Source organism: Diabrotica virgifera, chromosome 3, assembly GCF_917563875.1.
Source record: "Diabrotica virgifera virgifera chromosome 3, PGI_DIABVI_V3a".
Lineage (NCBI taxonomy): Eukaryota > Metazoa > Arthropoda > Insecta > Coleoptera > Chrysomelidae > Diabrotica > Diabrotica virgifera.
In genome coordinates, this window is record NC_065445.1 from 156,033,132 (window position 1) to 156,052,933 (window position 19,802).

Genomic DNA, 19,802 nt, shown 5'->3' on the forward strand with positions numbered 1-19,802 from the left:
ATATTTTATAATCTTATTTTTATTTTTGGTCTATATATTTACTTTTTATATTTATTTTTAATTTATTTACCGGCTGTTTTATTGTCTCCAAAGTTAGCTGCTACAATTTCTCACACGGTTTCCCTCTTATTTACATCGCTATAATCATTATGTTCTGCTTTTTAGAGTTTTGGCCTCTCAAAAAATAGCTCCATGAGTCTAGCATCCTTGTTACCTTACATTTTTAAAAGAAAAAAATATAAATTATATAATCAAATATAAAAAATGTCCGAGATATCCATGTTCTGCAAGTTGAATAAATATTCTAAATTATTTCTTCCATAAAAAAATCTTATTTTTATTGAATAATATGATTTATATCATTTATATATGTGTTATTTGACAATTTTTTCCCGGAATTTGTTAATTACAGTAATTAAAAAACTAAAAAAACTCTTAACAGCCCGTTAATCGACGGATAGTCGCAGATTAGGTAACAGTCCATTTTTACCGCCGTTTGACAAGCGAAACTGGTTAATCGACCTTTCGCAAACTCAAAACACTCATGATCGGCTGTTAACTAACGATTAATCTTTTGTCAGGTGATCGACTGTTGTTAAAACTAGTTTGTTTGACGTTTCTGACGCATTTAATCTATTGTTAATCGTCGATTACATAATTTTTGAGATGATCATCCTTTCGGAAACCGGGCGTAAGAGTCGTATCAGTTTTTTTAGGAACCGGCTGTACATATCTATACCAGTGTGAATTTTACTACACGTAATTTGCCATGTAAAGACAGAAAAGGTAGGGATAGCCGTAAAATATTTGCGAATTATGTACCCATAGCCTTAACGAATGTGTTAGATTTTTTAAATTGTTTAACGAATATGTGAGATTTTTGTATATTTAATCTGTCTAACAGTTTTTTTCGAATAATCCTTCGAGATTAAATTTTTTTTATTTTTTACTTTTTAGTCTTACACTTTTCAAACGTTAAAATATGTTTAAAAAAGGATGTATGTTATGATAGACACAGTTTTTGCATTTTTTTTTTCAAAATTTGATACACACATTACATTTTCTGTAATTTCTTCATTCTGTAACATTCACAGCACATAGGTCACAGAAACACACTTGTTTATAAATGACCGTTGAATATGTTTAAGGATTCGTAACAAACTTTGAATTAATACGCCAAAATAAATTCTAATGTTAATTGTAGCACGAAACGTCTCTACCGGTGACTTTTCTAAGACTACGTTAAAAACACGAATTTTCTGAATTCGAGTTTTGGTTGAAGTTTTGTTTCGTATCGTATTGAAATTTGCCACGAATAAACGCCGATGTTTATATAAACAAAGATATGAGCGTTAAAAATCGTCGCCGCTTAGGATGTTTATAAACATGATGTACAAACAAACATGAAAAGTAGTCGGAATCGGCAAAAAATTTGAAGCTTTTTTGCTTATTTATGAAACATAACGTAAACAATTAATAGGGGAGTGCAATTAGAACGAAAAGATACAATGTTTCGGAAAAAATCAAACAAGGTTATATTTTTCTAAAACTTTTTTTGTTAGTTTATAAATATGTTAAAGTAAAAAGTTCTACTCACAAATTTCGCCGCTAATTGTTTATTAATTGTTTAAACAATAACAATTGTTTTGTATAAATAATGTTAAGAATATGGGTGAATTCAACATTTTATTTTGATAAAAAATGTTTTTATTTTAGTTTTGATTATGCTGAACCCGAATCTGACATTACAATTTGCAAATTCAAAACGGCGGATTCAAAATGGCGGATTTTTTTCCTAAAAATCCTTAAAAAGTAGTTGTAAAATCCGAATTTTTTTTATAAAACATGTTTGTTTACATATATGTGGATATTTTTGAGAGGTTGCTGAACCTGAATCAAATTTTGATAATTTAAATTATAAAATGGCAGATCCAAAATGGCGGATAACTTAAAAAATAGTTGTAAAATCATAATTTCTTTACAAAATGTATTTATTTCTACATATATTTATGTTTGAGAGCTTTGACAAACCTAACTTAAATGTTAACATTATAAACTATAAAATGGCGGATCCAAAATGCGTATTTTCTAAAAAGAACATAAAAAGAACATTTTTCTAAAACATTTATTGTCTTTGTTTTTAAAAGGTTGTTGAATCTGAATTAAAGATTAAAAATTTAAATTTCAAAATGGCGGATACAAAATGGCGGATATTTAAATGAAAAACAAGTAGAATCCAATAAAACAAATACTGAATTTCATTCTTAAAAAAAGATAAACACGTAATTTTCACAATAATATTAAAAATTAAAATGTATTAGAAAGAAAGAACAAAATCTATCTCTTCAATATCACCTCCAACTACGCTGACATCTTCGCTTTCTTCAATTTCTTGTTCATTTAAAACGGGACAATTCAAACAGTCTTGTCCGAAACAATGAGAACAAGCAGTGGTACAGAATAATCCAGCTTTTCTGCATCCACATTGACTCCCACAGCCAGTTTTGCATGCACAAAAAATCATTTTCAGCAGTTCACTTGGGGCGGGATCTTGCGTCATGGTGATTGGTGACATACCCGAGTTATCTTTTTTCCAGCCCCAATTGTCAGCTGGCAAAAAGATATTTAACCAAGCTTAAACTTGGTAATAAATTCGTTTAAAGTGAAGATTGGCTGCATCTTCAAAAATTGTTGCAATTGGATCATAAATAAAAAGTTATTTTTAGTAAAAAGCTCTGCGTATTCTAAAACTTTAAATGCAATCATAAAATATCAATTTTTATCAATTTTGTACAAGATATGTCGATAAATAAAAATTTCAGTTAGGAGTAAAATACCTATATTTTTCATAATACTGAAAATTGCTATAATGGAAAGTTGTTCAGAATTAAAAATGGTGTGTCAATATGCAATTACACTCTTCTAATCGAAATATTGTGAACTATAAAGGTACATATTTATTGCGCGAAATATAATTTTTTTACATACCTCGTATAATATTGATAAAATATAATATTGTATATTTAAATATTAAGTGTTAGACCATGCACAGCTATTTATGACGAATAACTTTCTTCATAAAATTAATAATAAAAGAGTTATCATAAATAATAAGTGAAAATTTAATGATGTTGGGTATAACTAATTTGAAACAATATTTAAAAAAACAAATTTTCGATTAGAAGGATATAATTACATATTGGAACATAGTTTTTAATTCCAAACAACTTTTTTTTATAAAAATTTTCGAATTGTGAAATATAAAGGTACTTTACTCTTGAGTGAAATTCATATTTTTTGACATACCTCGTACAAAATTAACAAAATTTGATATTTGATGGTTGCATCTTATGTTATATACCAGGGGTGGCCAAGCTCCTTGATAGTCCGAGCCATTTTTCAAAATTTGAAATTTTTCGCGAGCCGCAATTAAGCAATTATCGAAAAAGTGTATAAAAGGTATTAAATTTTTCTCTTACCGTTTGGATTTCATGAATTTTAAAATGAAATAAAATGGTTCACATCGTTGTTTCAAATATGCAAATAATTCTACAAGCAGCCTTTACTAATTCAGGATACTTCGATTCTTCATCATCCTTCCATCTTTTTCTAGGATGGCCTATTGATCTTCTATCGCCTCTCAAAAAACACCATCTTTAAACACTCTGTCTTCCTCTGATCTACCACATGACTTCCATCTTATCTTAGCTTTTGTAAGTCTGACGATGTTTTCAGTCTCCTGTCAATCCATCTCTTTGAGAACCAAATATCATTCAGAGGACTTTGCTCTTAAATACCAGCAGCTTATTTATTTCCCAGTAGCTTATTTATTTAATTTGTGACAACATAGCCGATCTTCAACAAATTTTCACTATAATCGAAGAATACAGTAAAAGAATGGGATTAAAGGTTAATACCAAAAAGACCAAATTCATGATCATCTCCAGAAACATGGATGCACTTTAAAACCCCACCATAACACTAAATACCAAGTCCATTGAAAAAGTAAGCAAATTTAAATACCTGGGAACGTGGCTTTTTGAAGACTGGGCATCGGGCAGGGAAGTAAAAGGTCGCATTGAGCAAGCTCGACAAGCTTTCGTAAAATTCAGAAAGGTACTGACCTGTTCAGAGTTCGATCTTCAACTGAGACTAAGATTTACTAAGTGCTACGTATGGTCGGTGCTGTTATATGGCGTAGAGGGCTGGACACTCAAAACGAGGGATATAAACAGATTAGAAGTTTTCGAAATGTGGCTTTATCGCCATATCCGAAAGATATCATGGACAGCGAAAGTCACAAATGTAGATAGTCCTTAAAATAATTAACCAAGAACGCCAACCTTTCGAAACCATTAAAAATAGGAAGACTGCGTATCAAGGTCGCACCATGCAAAATGAAAAATACCAGTTCCTCCAAAATCGAGGGTAAAATTTGGAGGAATGGGACGCAAGAAAATATCATGGCTCCGAAACATAAGGCAATGGACAGGGATTTAACGACAATTAATATCTGATACATTTTGCAAGAAATAGAGAGTTAATGAAAAATGCGATCGCTAACATCCATTAGTGGATTTGCACCTGAAGAAAATTTATTTCCCACTGATGTAGAGTCCAAGTTTCATTTCCATATTTAACAATTGGGCGAATAATTGGATGCATAGTCTTAATTTAGATTATTTTTTAGCAGCTTAGATCTTAGTAATGATGATAGGGAGTATAACGCTCTATTCCACGCAGCTATCCTTGCTAAGACCTCTTTTTATAATGTGCTTTTCATGTGTGATTACCGTTCCTAGATATTTAAACTCTTTTACTACTTCGAAGTTGTGGTCATTAATAGTTATGTTCTGCCTAACTTTTGATCTTAGATTTTTGGTTACTAGCATGTATTTCGTGTTCTCTTCATTTATTCGACGGCCCAGACTACCTGTTTCTTCCTCGAGTTCTGAAAATGTCTCTCTCACGTCTATTGTAGAATGATCGACTGCACCTATATCATAAGCAAAGGCCAACAATAGTTTTGATCCTCGATTCGCAAATCCCCCTGTCAGCTCAGATGATATTTTTTTTACTTATTAGATATTCTAAGGCCAAACTGAATAGCAGCAGTGATAAGGGGTCTCATTGGCCAAGTCCTGATGTTACGCTTAGTCTTTTATATTTGTTGCCACATTTTGAAATAAAAATTAAAAGTAATTCAGGGACATTTATTGAGAGCCACAAATAATCCTTCAAAGAGCCACATGTGGCTCGCGAGCCACAGTTTGGCCACCCCTGTTATATACGATGCAGAATATTTTATAAAGAATAACTTTTTTTCGTAAAACTGATATTAAAAAAGTTATCAATAGGTTCCAAGTTACGCAGACATACTGTATAAGAGCTAAAAAAAATTTTTTTTGTTGAACATTTATTATTGTTGAAGCTTATTATTAAATGTATTTTAGGTAAGTTTTACAGAAAAAAGTTTTGATCACTCTGTATATACATTTTTTCAGCTGGTAATTTTCGGTTTTTGTATTACATTTTTGTTATCTTTCTTAGTTTTCTCAAAAAGAAATTGTTTATTTCATTTTTAAAATAAAATAATTCAGTGTTTTTTAAAGATTACATCCTAAGCTTTAAAAAAATATCAAAAAAATTGTATTAGATTTATTCAAACTTGAGTAATACCGTCTTAAAATGGTGGGAATTCTGTAAAACTACAAAGTTTTTAAAAATTACATTTTTTGAGACATCGTATTATTTGAATTAAATTTTTGAGATTTTTTTTTTGAATAAAACATCGTTTAGTAAGATGATTGAGAAATAAGTTGTGCAAATTTGAGAGTTTAAGTAAAATTGTATTAGTTACACATTTTTAAATCATTTTTAAACAAAATTCATGTAAGGCTCACTTTTTGCCCACACCGTACTTATGTCCATACATTTTATTTCTTTTTATTACAACCATAAGATAGCTTATTTGATCTTCTTTGATGTATAATTTGAAAAATTTCTTTTGATCCATTAGTTAAAGAATTACATTAAAAAAACTCAACCGTGCACTTCTTCCAACGCTAGTTTACTTACAGTGCGTAAATGTGTGTGAGAAGGGTGACTTTAGCGTTATAAATAAAAAATTACAGAAGCTAGAGATTTAATTTTAGAAAAATCTTTATATAAGATTTTTTTTGTAAAATTTTCTTAATTTTTCAATGGCCAAGTCAGTTTTTTTTCTAAAAATTATATTTTCGGAGTTATTTAAAAAAACATCTAACTTCGCTGTTTATTTGTTTAATAAAAAATGAAGCACCCACTTCTCGAGTAGAACTTTTTGATACGTTGTTTATTAAACATTTCTAATGAAATTACAAAAAGTTTTATCTTGTTTGATTTTTTCCGAAGTGAAAATCTAAATGCACTCCCCTGTACCGTAAAAAGTGAAATTATGTATATTTCGTATAATTAGCTACAATTTGTAAAAGTTTCAAGTTTCTACATTGTAAAAAACAAGAGAAGCATTTTCCATTAAAATCGTTTTTTTTATTTAAACAATCAATAAACATAAAAAAAAATTATTGACTATTCGTGTATTGTTCCCGCGAATGCATATGTCTGCAAATTTTCATTCATTTACATTGAAGAAAAGGCAGTCAAATCAACGTTTAAAGATTTGACACAAACGATTGAACTAAAGAAAAGCGTTTAAAAATCGTTTTTTTTTTCTGCTCTCTCTCCTCAGAAATTTGGCTTTTTGCAGTTACGTTATTCTTGTTCCGCACCGGCGATATGGTATCATTTGTCATTTAATAACTTCAATTCTTTTCACTATTTCAGAGCCAAAAAGCAACGAGGCCGAAGTGTCTGAGAATGAAACTGGTGGAAACGGCTTAGTCCAAAAGTCAGTGTATGTCTGCCGAGCCAAGATTAACAGCGTGTGGATCTCCGGGCAGCTCAGACCAAACAGAAACGTTTGTGTCGTTTCCCTTTACAAGAAAGTCTCTGATTATAAAGAGTTCGATGTCCTCGTCAGCATAGAGGGAAGCGCAAGGTTGAGTTGGATCCACAAGAACAAATACACTTTGATATCGCAAGGAGCTGTTACTAGCGGAGAAAACGCCTTGAAGAGTTTTGTAGCAAGGAGAGAGGCGAATAGCCATAACAAAGAAGGTAAGTGGAAATTCGTAACTGTTTACCCTAACATTAAATTGCAACATTACATATCAACGTTATACGTGTTCATGAAAATCAAGGAGAAAAAGTAAATACATATCTGAATCCGTAAATCGATAAATTCACAGATGATGGAAACAAAATCATAAAATCTATGACATCGCACAAAGGCAAATGAGTAAGACCACAGTTAAAATATCCTCAAACAACATCATGGATCAAGTGGCTTCCATTTGATTCAGCTTACGCAGGATAAAGAAGAGAGGAAAATTGTATCAGAATAGATTTACCTCCAAAGGTGGAGTTGATTAGTGCAGTTTCTTTTTTATTTTGTATTGATCAAAATCAAATCATTGAGGATAGAGATCAGATCATGAACACTATAGAGAGTTTTTACAGACAACTATACAAAGAACAGTGTGAAGTGGATCCGGAGTGGATCATTACCAAAGATAATCAGATATCTGAAATTTTACCGGACGTAACACCTAATGAAGTTCGAAGGTCAGTGTAAGAAATGAAAAACAATAAGCCCCTCGAAGGCGATGAAATAGATGCCTTGAAAGTGTCTGGAAAAAGATTATGGCAGGTCCTTGCCAAACTATTCACTAGATGAAATGAATTTCGATTCGATTTAAGTTCCTTGTTAACCCAGATATGACAATATCAAAAGGCACCGCTAGGAAAATATTCGGTTCAGAGAACCTATATGAAACGAGTCTTTGTATTCTAATACAGAGTATGGCATTAGTAAAATTAGAAAATATACGGTTTCATTTTGATTTAAATCTGTCTCCTGTCATCCTCCGATAGCGCCATTTCTAGGTCTATCTGTTGTCAAGGAGGCTCTGCAGAAGACATTCATTTCACTTATTCTCCTTTAGAGGGCGTTCTAACCATACTACGGTATAAATAGTTTTATTTTTGTACCGAGAACTACGGACGTTTTGGTGTACATTTGTCTTCTGCAGAACCTCCTTGAATAACAGGTAGACCTAGAAATAGCGCTATCGGAGGATGGCAGGAGACAGATTTAAATCAAAATGAAACCGTATATTTTCTAATTTTACTAATGGCATACTCTGTATTAGAGTACAAAGACTCGGTTCATACAGGTTCTCTGAACCGCATATTGGAATATTTTCCTAGCGGTGCCTTTTGATATTGTCATATCTGGGTTAACAGGGAACTTGAATCGAGTCGACACATTTCACTTATTCCCCGTTAGAAGGCGTTCTAACCATACTACGGTATAAATAGTTTTATTTTTGTACCGAGAACTACGGACGTTTTGGTGTAAATGTGTCTTCTGCAGAGCCTCCTAGACAACAGGTAGACCTAGAAATAGCGCTATCGGAGGATGACAGGAGACAGATTTTTATTCACTAGATGTCTGCAGGAAGCAGTAACACCAACTCAGTGGCATAACGCAGAAATTATCATACTCCACAAAAACGTGATGCTACCGACCTCAGAAATTACAGGTCCATAAGTCTACTTGCCTATATTTATAAACTATTTACAAAAATAATTACGAAACGACTAGAAAATAAATTGGAATTTTATCAGCCCATAGAACAGGCGGGTTTTAGAAAAGACTATGGAACAAACTATCACCTACTGGTAATAAAAAATCTTATAGAACTGGCAGGTCACGTGGCTCGAATGACAGATAATAGATGGACAAAGCGGATACTGGAATAGAGACCAAGATATTATGCCTACCGAAGCAGAGGTCGTCCACCAACACGTTGGACTGATGATCTAAAACGTTGTCATAGGAATTGGATGCAAGAGGCACAAGATCGAAACAGATAGAAAATTATGGAGGAGATCTATGTCCAGCAGTGGATAAGCGAAGATTGAATGATGATTGATCAAAAAGATATAGATTGACGTTCATATAATCATGGCAGCCACTTCTTATTAATCTTGGCAATTTGATTTGTTTGTTTTAACTCTTTCTTTATGATAATCTTTTCTTTCAAGAGTTTTGTTACATTTAGATTTTTAACACTATTAAACTTTCAGGTTCCCTCTCTTACTATGTCGGCAAATATAGTCCAACAGAAAACCTCGGCATGTTCTTCGTGGTGGATCAAAACAACATAGAAATCCCCTACGAAGACGGAGAAATCCTTGTAGAAACCGAACCAAAATCATACGAACTGAAAAACATAACCTATGCCCGCACCAACAAACGTCATCCTAAAAAACAGCGGGTATTAGGCCATGCTGTTTTGAAGAATGAAGAAACAACATTTCAGAAAGTCGAATCTGTCATTAGCTACAGCTACCACTATAACCTGTTTTGGGGTAAGGGTCACGGACTCTCGACAGGGCTGCCTTTGCTGGTCAATTTGCCCAAAGGGCCGCAGCTAAAAGGAAGCTGGGCGCTGCCTCACGAAGAAGAGAAAACGGAAGTTGTGCCAATAGAAAGGTAGATGTTTTTTAGTTGTACAATTAGGATTTTAAAGCATTCTTAATATAAACTTCTTCTTCTTCAATATTAGCCTCCTAAATTGTTTAAGTTATCGCACCATCTTTTCTTGGTCTGCCAATACTTCTTCATCCATTTGGTGACTTATCTCGTACTATTCGTACTATCCTATCCTCTGCCATTCTACTGTGTTCGTTCCACTCCTGTTTCCGTTTTGTCACCCATCCATTTATGTCTTCTACATTGCATGATCTTCTTATGTTTTCGCTTCTCTCCCTATCCAACAGACTTTTCCCTGATATTCGTCGGAGTATTTTCATCTCTGTTGTTTCTAGTAGTCGTCTCGTTTTAGATGTGTCAGGTCTTGTCTTGTGTGTATGTTAATATAGGTTAATTGCTGCTTTATAGATTCTTGCTTTTGTGTCTTGTTTTAGGTGTTTGTTCCTCCAGATTGTGTCATTAAGAGATCCCGCCGCTTTACTTGCTTTTAAGCTTTGTTGCCGTACTTCCTCGTCAACATCTCCGTAACTGGTTACATCTATTCCCAGATATCTAAACCTTGCTTCCTGCTTTATTATTTTCTCATCAATTTCGATTTTACATCGTAGTGGGTATTTAGATGTTGTCATACATTTGTTTTTTTCTGCTGATATTATCATATTATATTTCTTGACTGTTGTATTGAAGATGTGTGTTAATCTTTGGAGATCGTCTTCTGTCTCAGCGATTAATGCGGCGTCGTCTGCATAACATAATATTTGGATTTCTTTGTTCCCAATTCTGTTACCATGACCTTTACGTTCTGCTTCTATTATTTCGTCCATTATTATATTAAAGAGCAGTGGGCTTAACGAGTCACCTTCTCTGACTCCGCTTTGTACTGGTATAAACTGCGTTAGTTTTCCATTTATCTTTGCCTGTATTCGATTATGAAAGTATGTAGATGTTTTCGATGGTTTGTATAATATTGATTGGTATGTTTCTTCTATACAGTAAATGTAAGACGTGTTCGACTTGGGTGCGATCGAAAGCCTTTGCCAGGTCTATAAAACATGGATATGCTGGTTTATTGTACTCAATGGCCTTTTCTGTGATTTGTCTCAGTACAAATACGGCGTCCTAATATAAACAGAAACTAAAAATTCTTAATATATCATAGTATATTAACAAACCTTTTAACATCGTTTACTTACTTAATCCAGAACTCTTCTACCTTTCGGTGTAGGTTATTGGGGAGTTGGGTTCTCCGTCGTTTTCTTCTACATTTCCTTCCATTTTCTTCTGTCTATGACCAATGCTTTTGTTTCCTCCCTCTTTCCTCTTTTGTCGGCCGCTTCCCTCACTTCTTCTGTCCACGTCTTTCTTGGTCTTCCTCTCTTCTTTCTTCCCATATCTTTCGCTTCATATATCTGTCTTATTATTTTTTCTTCTCCTCTTCTCCATCTTAGATGTCCGAGCCATCTAAGTTGTCCTTGTTCGATTGTTGTTGTTGTTGTAACTGGGTGTATTTTCAGATTTTCTCTAAAGGTTTGATTTATAATTTTATCTGTCGTTGTTTTTCCCTCTATTGTTTTCAAAAATCTCATTTCTGTGCTTATTAGACTATCCTTTTATCTTTTTGTTAATGCCCAAGATTCACAGGCATAGGTTTTCACAGCATTCACAGGCATAGAGTGGGTTTCATAATATTTTTTACTATTTCCGTTTTTATATTCTTGGGTATTTCTTTCGTATTTAAAAAGTTGTTCTTGATATTATTGTACAGCTTGCCAGTCTTTGCAATTCTTTCATTTATCTTATCTTCTAATTTTCCATCTCGGCTTATGATTACCCCCAAATGGTTTTCTTTTTGTCTTCCAATTATCATTGTTTTTAATTTTTCTTTGTTTATTTTTATGTTTCTGATTTTTAGCTCTTCATACAGTATGTTTATATTTTCTTGTAATTGTTTTTCTGACACCCCAATGATCACCAGGTCGTCTGCGTAGCATAGTTCTGTTATTTTTATCATTCTCAACTTCCAAGATCCCACATTATATTTTCTCCATTTCTGTTTGCATTTTTTTATTACGTCATCTAGTAATAGGTTAAAGAGTGGTGGGCTCAGGACACAACCCTGTTTTAATCCAATGTTGCTGTCGAATATTTTTGATTTTTCATTTCTGTCCTTACATAGCTTTTCGTTTTTCGTATAAACTCTGGATGCATCCTATTAGATATTGTTAAATTTTTCTCTGCTCTAGTATTTTCCAAATATCTTCTCTTTTAATTCTGTCGAAAGCTTTTTCCATATCTATGAAACATTTTTCTGTTTTAAGAGCCTTTTCTACTATTTGTTTCATTATGAAAATCTGATCGTTCGTCCCTCTTTCTTTTCTGAAACCACTCTGGCTCTCCTCAAAGGTGTTTTCTAGTTTTTCTCTTAGCCTGTTTTCTAGTATACTAGCATAAAATTTTCCTACTGTGCTTCCAAACATCGCACAGTGGTGAATTTCGCCGAAAACCTGGCCAAAATGTAAGAATTTAAGTTTAATGGTATACCCCGAGAAATTTTATATGAACCTTGCTCTGTAGGCCTTTGAGAATCATAAACGGCCGTTAAGGGTAGAACAATACATGCAGATTTTTTAGGGAAAAATTTTTTAGGGAAGGGGCCAGACGTGAAGATGTTGCACATTACATTTTGTATACTTTGGATGACAATATAATGTAGTTTAAAGCAACAGAAAAGCTATCCCCATATCCGTGGCCGTGCCCATGGATATGGGCGCCTATGAGATCATATATTTATATTAGTGTAAAGGTGTGATTGAACGATAGCGGACCAAATAAAAATTAAGTGTGTTATACAATAATATTGGGGCATTGTTTGGTTTTCATTTAGAACTGTAGAGGTCTATTATTTTGTTAGTTTATAGCAGATGCTATATCTGGAGGTAAGTGGAGTATTTTAATATACTTTTTAGACTTTTTTTTTCGTAAAATAGACTTTATTTACAACATATTTGCAAAATATTGGCAAGCATCTTAAATCGTTTTAAGTTTTCCAAGTTTTAAAAAGGGAAAAGTAAAAAAGTCTACTTTGATTAGCAAATATATTTTGCTTAATAAATAGTTCAAAATGTATATAAATACTCCTTAAAAAATCATCTGCAGCCAGATGCATCCTTAGCGGAATTTTTCATTTTAAAAAAATATAACATGCTAGAGAATTTCTACATTAAGAGACTTTAAGAAAGCAAAAAGATAGACCTATACATAAAGGTAAAAGGACTTACGGATTAAAAAAAAGAAGAAGAAAGCAAAAAAAAAATAACAAAAAACGGCGGTTCTTGTGTAAAAAAACTGTAAATTTACTGGATCGGCTGCTTCATATTTTGTTCTTACTTTATTAACTGACCATGACCATAACAAAAAAGTCTCTTAATGTAGAAATTCTCCAGCATGTTACAGTTTTTAAAATGAAGAATTCCGCTAAGTTTGCAACTTGTTGCAGATGATTTCTTAAGGAATATTTATATACATATTGAGTTATTTATTAAGCAAAAAATCTTTGCTGACCAAAGCTGACTTTTTTACTTTTCCCATTCTAAAACTTGGTTAACAGAAAACGATTAAACATTCTTGCCATCATTTAAATATGTTGTAAAGAAAGTTTATGTTAGGAAAAATAATCTCAAAAGTATATTGAAATACTCCACTTACCTCCAGAAATAGCATCCACTATAAAATAACAAAATAATACACGTCTATAATTTTAAACGAAAACCTAACAATGCCTCAATTGTATAACACACATTAATTTTATTCGGTCCGCTTTCGTTCAATCCCAACTTTACACTAATAAAAATATGTGATATGCTTGTATTGTTCTACCCTCAATGGCCGTTTATGATCCTCAGAAACCTACCGAGCAAGATTCATATAAAATTTCTCGGAATATATAAACTTAAATTTTTGCATTTTGGCCAGGTTTTCGGCCAAATTCACCACTGTGAATCGTTTAATTAATGAAATTCTTAATTATTTCATTTTTCTGAATAGTAGTCCTGAATAGGTTTGTTAAATGAAATAAATAGCCAGATAATTTATATTAAATGACAAATTTGATCAAATTTTAGACTAAAAATATTTTAATCATAATTAATAATTAAAATTTTAATTTTAATATTTTAATACTTTAATAACATTTATAGAATAATTTCTAAATCTTTATTAACTTTATCTTAACAGAGATTTAGAAGCTGGTACAGCTGTAAATGTAACTCTCATAGGAAACTATACAGAACTAGAGATTCCTTATACAGCCATAGTAGTCCAGAACTATCAGGACGGAGAAAAACGCGAGTTCATCATTAGGGACACCAAAAGGGAAAACAAGATGATGGAGATTATTCCCGTATATACTCCTGCCTACTACCTGCATAATAATACCCTCGTGCCAACTACAACCACAACTACCACGACCACTACATCCAGTACTACTACCAAACTGGCTTCGACCACACAAGAAGTGAGTAAAGTAAAAGTAAAGTCGTTCGAAAATGTTGCACATAAGAAAGTAAATATATGATGTAAATATATGAACGTAAACATAAATATAACAAGAGTACAATTTCTAAAGTCATTAGAAAGGCTATCATCACATAGTGTTAAATCGTGTTAAATGCTAAAATAACCTGTAATAAAAGTGCTGAAATTTCTTATTAAATCCGTTATACAGGGTTGTGAGAAAGTCTGGCAACACGGTAATTTCTCGGAAAGCGCTAGAACGATTTTTATAAATTTTGTTATAGTGGTAATTACATTGTTGTCAAATTTTCCATTTTTCTGGAAATCTAATGAACTTTCTTATTTCAAATGGAACACCCTGTATATTTTTTGCGTTTTAAAATCCTTAAGAAATACTGATTATTTTTCATGTAATATTCCCTATACCTAAATACCATAATTTCGGAGTTATTGCTACATTTATTAAAAAAAAAATTTTTAACAAATTTAAAAATCAATTTTTTTGGCCCGGGTAGACATTATTTTAGGCTCTTTGGATCATTGGGAACAAAAAAGGTATTTTTTAATTTTTCTCTAAAGTTAATCATTTCCGAGTTATAAACAATTTAAAACTGAAAAAAATGGAAAAATGACGATTTTCTAGGTTCAAAAACACAAGCAAAAAATATTATTTTTGAAACTACGAACTACCTAAATTCAAGTTTGAAGCTTATTTTATTATCTACCGATAAGCAATTTGGTCTTTATTCTAAAACATTGTTTTTTAGTTGTTAATGCATCCCGATCGCCCGTCCTCACATATGCGCCATTAATAATTAAAAAAAAACAATGTTTTAAAATAATTAAGACCAAATTGCTTATCGGTAACTAATAAAATAGGCTTTGACCTTGAATTTAGGCACTTCGTAGTTTCAAAAATAATATTTTTTACTTGTGTTTTTGAACCTATAAAATCGTAATGTTTCCATTTTTTTCAGTTTTAAATTGTTTATAACTCGGAAACGATTAACTTTTGTGGAAAATTAAAAAAAACCTCTTTTGTTCCCAATGATTCAAAGAACCTAAAATAATGTCCACCGGGGCCGAAAAAATTGATTTTTATAATTTATTAATTTTTTTTTTACTAAATGTAGCAATAGCTCCGGAATTATGGCATTTAGGTATAGGGAATATAACATTAAAAATAATCAGTATTTCTAAGGATTTTAAAGCGCAAAAAATATACAGGGTGTTCCATTTGAAATAAGAAAGTTCATTAGATTTTCAGAAAAATGGAAAATTTGACAACAATGTAATTACCACTATAATATCGGCCGCATTTGAAAACCTTTACCCACCAAAATTTATAAAAATCGTTCTAGCGATTTCCGAGAAATTAACGTGTTGTCAGACTTTCTCGCAACCCTGCATATTGACCATTATTAGTGTTTTACCCTTGGATAACAGATTCTATTTCATAACCCCTCTCCCTAAATATACAGTTGAAGATATACAAGTCAAACTCTTAACGTAAATGACATATCACCAATCTCTTGTACCTTTTACTGGTTTGACAGATTAGAACATTATCTTATTGCTATGTTATCTTCTCTTTTGTTTTGCATTGCTGTATTCCTTACTTACTTTACTTTATCGTGTCCGGACATGTCATTCATAAAATTTCGGCCCAGTCTACGTCGGTTCCATTTTTGTTGGCGAGCCACAAATCTTCGAGGGTACACCGATGAGGACGGTTTCTGCATGTAAGAAGGTGTTCCATATTCTGTGTTTCTCCACAGTCACAGTTCACATCATCTTGGTCTATTTTCCCCATTTTACCATGTTTGATTTTACTGGAGCGACCCCAGTTGTTATCCTATTCATAATTTTCCACGTTTTAAAGTCTAGAGACTGGCCGGTCCATTGAACCCAAGGAAGAGGAAAATACTCAGGCGGTTCGTCCTGCACTGTTCCAAGGAAGCTTTTCCTGGATTTTAGTCGCTTTCGTGGTGTTCGAGATTTGTACAGGGCATGCCGCTCGTCCGCGATCTGTTTAATTTTCTCTATGTGCTCTGCATCGCCTGCATGTTGAGGGTTCTGCAAAACCCGCTGTTTTATATAGATTTGAGAGTGGCGTTGGTTTCATGCACCCTGTTACTATCCTGCATGTCTCATTTAGCGTAGTATCAACTTGTTTGGCGTGGGCAGATCTGCCCCAAACGGGGCACGCATATTCAGCAGTTGAGAAGCACAGTGCCTGTGTTGTTGTTCTTAAGACGCCAGGACATGTACCCCATTTACTTCTAGTTAGCTTTCTGAGTAGGCTGTTCCTAGTTGTTACTTTCCTCTCGTTTTTATGAAATGTTATCTGTAGGTGAGGGACCGGTCCAGAGTTACTCCAAGATAAATAGGTTGGTCTGTGTGTTCTAGTGTTTTACCGTTCTTTACCAATGCTGTATTCCTAAAGACTAATACCTATATATTTTTTTGTTATTGCCGTATTATTTTAAAGACAACAAGTGATGTTTGAATTGTTAGATCTGCCTTCACTATCTATCTAAGTACTCCTAGTAGGCCAGGAACCGTAGCTTTTCACCTCGCAATTTTTACAGAATGGATCGATTTGCTTGAAAATTTGGGAATAAGTAGTGGATAGTCCAACGATCAAAATCTATATGATGCCGAAAGGCGCTTTTACTATGGGGGTAGTTGCCACCCCATCGCGGGGGTGGAAATTTTTTATTATATTTTGACCGCAAAGTTGATAAAATTATTCATTCTAAGCAAAAAATGTTCTATACATTTTTTTGATAAAATTAATAGTTTTCGATTTATGTATTTGCAGATCGAAAGTGTTAGTTTTGTATAGAAAAAATCAATGTTTTTCGATATACTTACTCATTTATGATTCACTCAATTTTTGCCATCGAAAAAATGTTTTCAAACCAAGTTCTTGGAAATTAAATAACCTACAATTTTATATTGCAACATTTTTTCCTATCTCTGATGCTAATTTTTCTATTCTGAAGAAAATAGCATTTTTTACCAAACTACAAAAATTCGTTATTCGCTTTTAACTCCAGTTTTTTTTTAAATAATCATTCTAAGTCAGTCAAACGTCTAGAATCTATTAATAATACATATATAAATAAGAATGAATAAGGCCAATGACTAAAAACACCACAACTTACATTATTATGCTTCCAATTGGATTTCTCCTTTTTTTTTCAAAAAAATATATTCATTTTTTAACCGTAACTTTTTTATTTTTTATCTTAGAAAGTTTGGTAAACAAAATTTGATAGGTTTTTACAAGATCTATAAGACTATTAATATCAAATATTTTTAAAATCCTCAGTCGCAAAAAGAGGTGACTTTGAAAGGGTTGGTAAAGGTGGTTTTTGCATGTTATTACAAGTTTTAATTGTTGATAGCTCACTCAATTTTTACCGTAGAAAAAATTTTTGCAAACCATGTTCTTGGGAATTAAATAAGCTACAATTTCATATTGAAACATTTTTTCGTATCTCTGATGCTAATCTTGGTATTCTGAAGAAAAGGCCATTTTTTCCAAACTACAAAAATTCGTCATTCACTTTGAATTCCAGTTTTTGAAAAACTAATCATTCTACGCCAGTCAAACTTCTAGAACCTATTAATAATACATAAATGAAAAAGACCAAATAAAGTCAATGACTAATTTTAATTAGGCTGGTGATTAGGGGGTTGCTTGCGATCACTTTTTCGCTGAAAAAAATAGAGACTGACATTCTTTTCATTATAAGTCACTTAATTTTTAAGCTAGAGACTTTTTTTATTTCTGAAGATAAATATTTTTAAGTACTTTAAATTAGTTTAAACCAGTTATTCTCGAAAAATGGTGAGCGGCCGTGGGTAACGGCATAAACGCTGGCCTCATACGCCAGTAGACGTGGGTTCGAGCCCTGCCAAAGACAAACCATTTTAATTTCCAATAATGACACGAGCCGTCTCACCGTGCCTCGGAGAGTACGTTAAGCCGTCGGTCCCCCTGGGCTAGTGTACATCGACACTAGTTATTTGAAACAGGGTTAAAGATGTAATTGGCGCTGGAACTATCCGAAAGGATCTCCCCGGCAAAAATGCCATACGATATTATTATTATTATCTCGAAAAATGCATAGTTTTCCCGTCTTTTGACTTTGAAACTACAATATTTAGCATTTGACGAAGAAGAGCCATCATATAATAAAGTCGAGCTCGATTACTATTGGTCTTAAAGAAAATTTTAAAAAACGGTTTTGTTTACTTTTTCAAAAGGTACATTTTTGTTAAGCAAAGTTGTTTTGATAAAACGAAAACTTTTGGAGTTATTAGCAGAAAACTTATTAAAAACATTGATTTTTTCGATATAAAACTAATAAAGTATTTTTGATGGGAAATAAGCCACAATTTTATCAAAAAAAAATGAATTTATTAACGTTTCTATAATTTCTATAAATAAAAATACTTAATTATAAAAATGCCACAAATAGCTTCAGAACAACATAAAACTAATACTTTCGATAGCGAATAAATCGAAAACTATCAATTTTATCAAAAAAATGTATAGAACGTTTTTTACTTAGAATGAACGTTTTTACCAACTTTTGCGGTCAAAATATAATAAAAAATTTCCACCCCCGAGATGGGGTGGCAACCACCCCCATGGTAAAAGCGCCCTTCGGCATCATATAGATTTTGATCCTTGGACTATCCACTACTTACTCTCAAATTTTCAAGCAAATCGATCCATTCTGTAAAAATTGCATGGTTTTGTCCTATTTTAAGCTTCATTACTTGGACTATATACAGAGAGAGTCTGTAAAGTGGAATAAATTCAATATCTCAAATACTAATTGTTTTTTTGGAAAATGCTCAGACCCGTCGATTAGTATTTCAAATTGTCCTTTTTGACATTCAATAAAAATGTATACAGGGTGTCCCAATTTAGAGATATGACGTCATCGTCGATTTTCTTAAATGGCAACACTGTCATTTTGATAGCTAGTTTGATAGGGTTTGTAAAGTTATACATAACTGCAAAATATCAAATTTTTATTCTCTACCATTTACAAGATAATAGAAAATAACAAAGTTATATCTGTAATTTGTAATATATTCAATAATTAAAATACTAACTGTTTTTTTGAAAAATGCTCAGACCCGTCGATTAGTATATCAAATTGTCATTTTTGACATATAATAATAATGTATACAGGGTGTCCCAATTTAGAGATATGACGTCATCGTTGATTTTCTTAAATGGCAACACTATCATTTTGATAGCTATTTTGATAGCGTGTGTAAAGTTATACACATCTGAAAAATTTCAAAATTTTATTCCCTACCATTTACAAGATAATAAAAAATAACAAAGTTATGAAGAACAAGAAGTAATCAAATAATAATTGAATTTATTTATTTCAATTAAGCAAATGCTCATAACGTTGCCCATTGACAATTTGACAATAATTGAGGGCAACATTATGAGTTTTTGCTTAATTTATTGAAATAATTAAATTCAATTATTAGTTGATTACTTCTTTTTCATAACTTTGTTATTTTTTATTATCATCTAAATGGTAGAGAATACAAATTTGAAATTTTGCAGTTGTGTATAACTTTACACACCCTATCAAAATAGCTATCAAAATGACAGTGTTGCCATTTAAGAAAATCAACGATGACG

General features: G+C 32.3%; 1 protein-coding gene across 2 annotated transcripts in view; it reads left to right on the plus strand.

The window, feature by feature from the left end:
- LOC114341649 (protein unzipped) overlaps positions 1–19,802 on the plus strand; it is a 397,204-nt gene that overhangs the window by 363,877 nt on the left and 13,525 nt on the right. For both annotated transcript variants that reach the window (XM_050646985.1, XM_050646987.1), the window contains exons 3-5: positions 6,826–7,158; positions 9,193–9,601; positions 13,835–14,114. In XM_050646985.1, the coding sequence (XP_050502942.1) occupies positions 6,826–7,158; positions 9,193–9,601; positions 13,835–14,114 (1,022 nt within the window). The remainder of the gene's footprint in view (positions 1–6,825; positions 7,159–9,192; positions 9,602–13,834; positions 14,115–19,802) is intronic.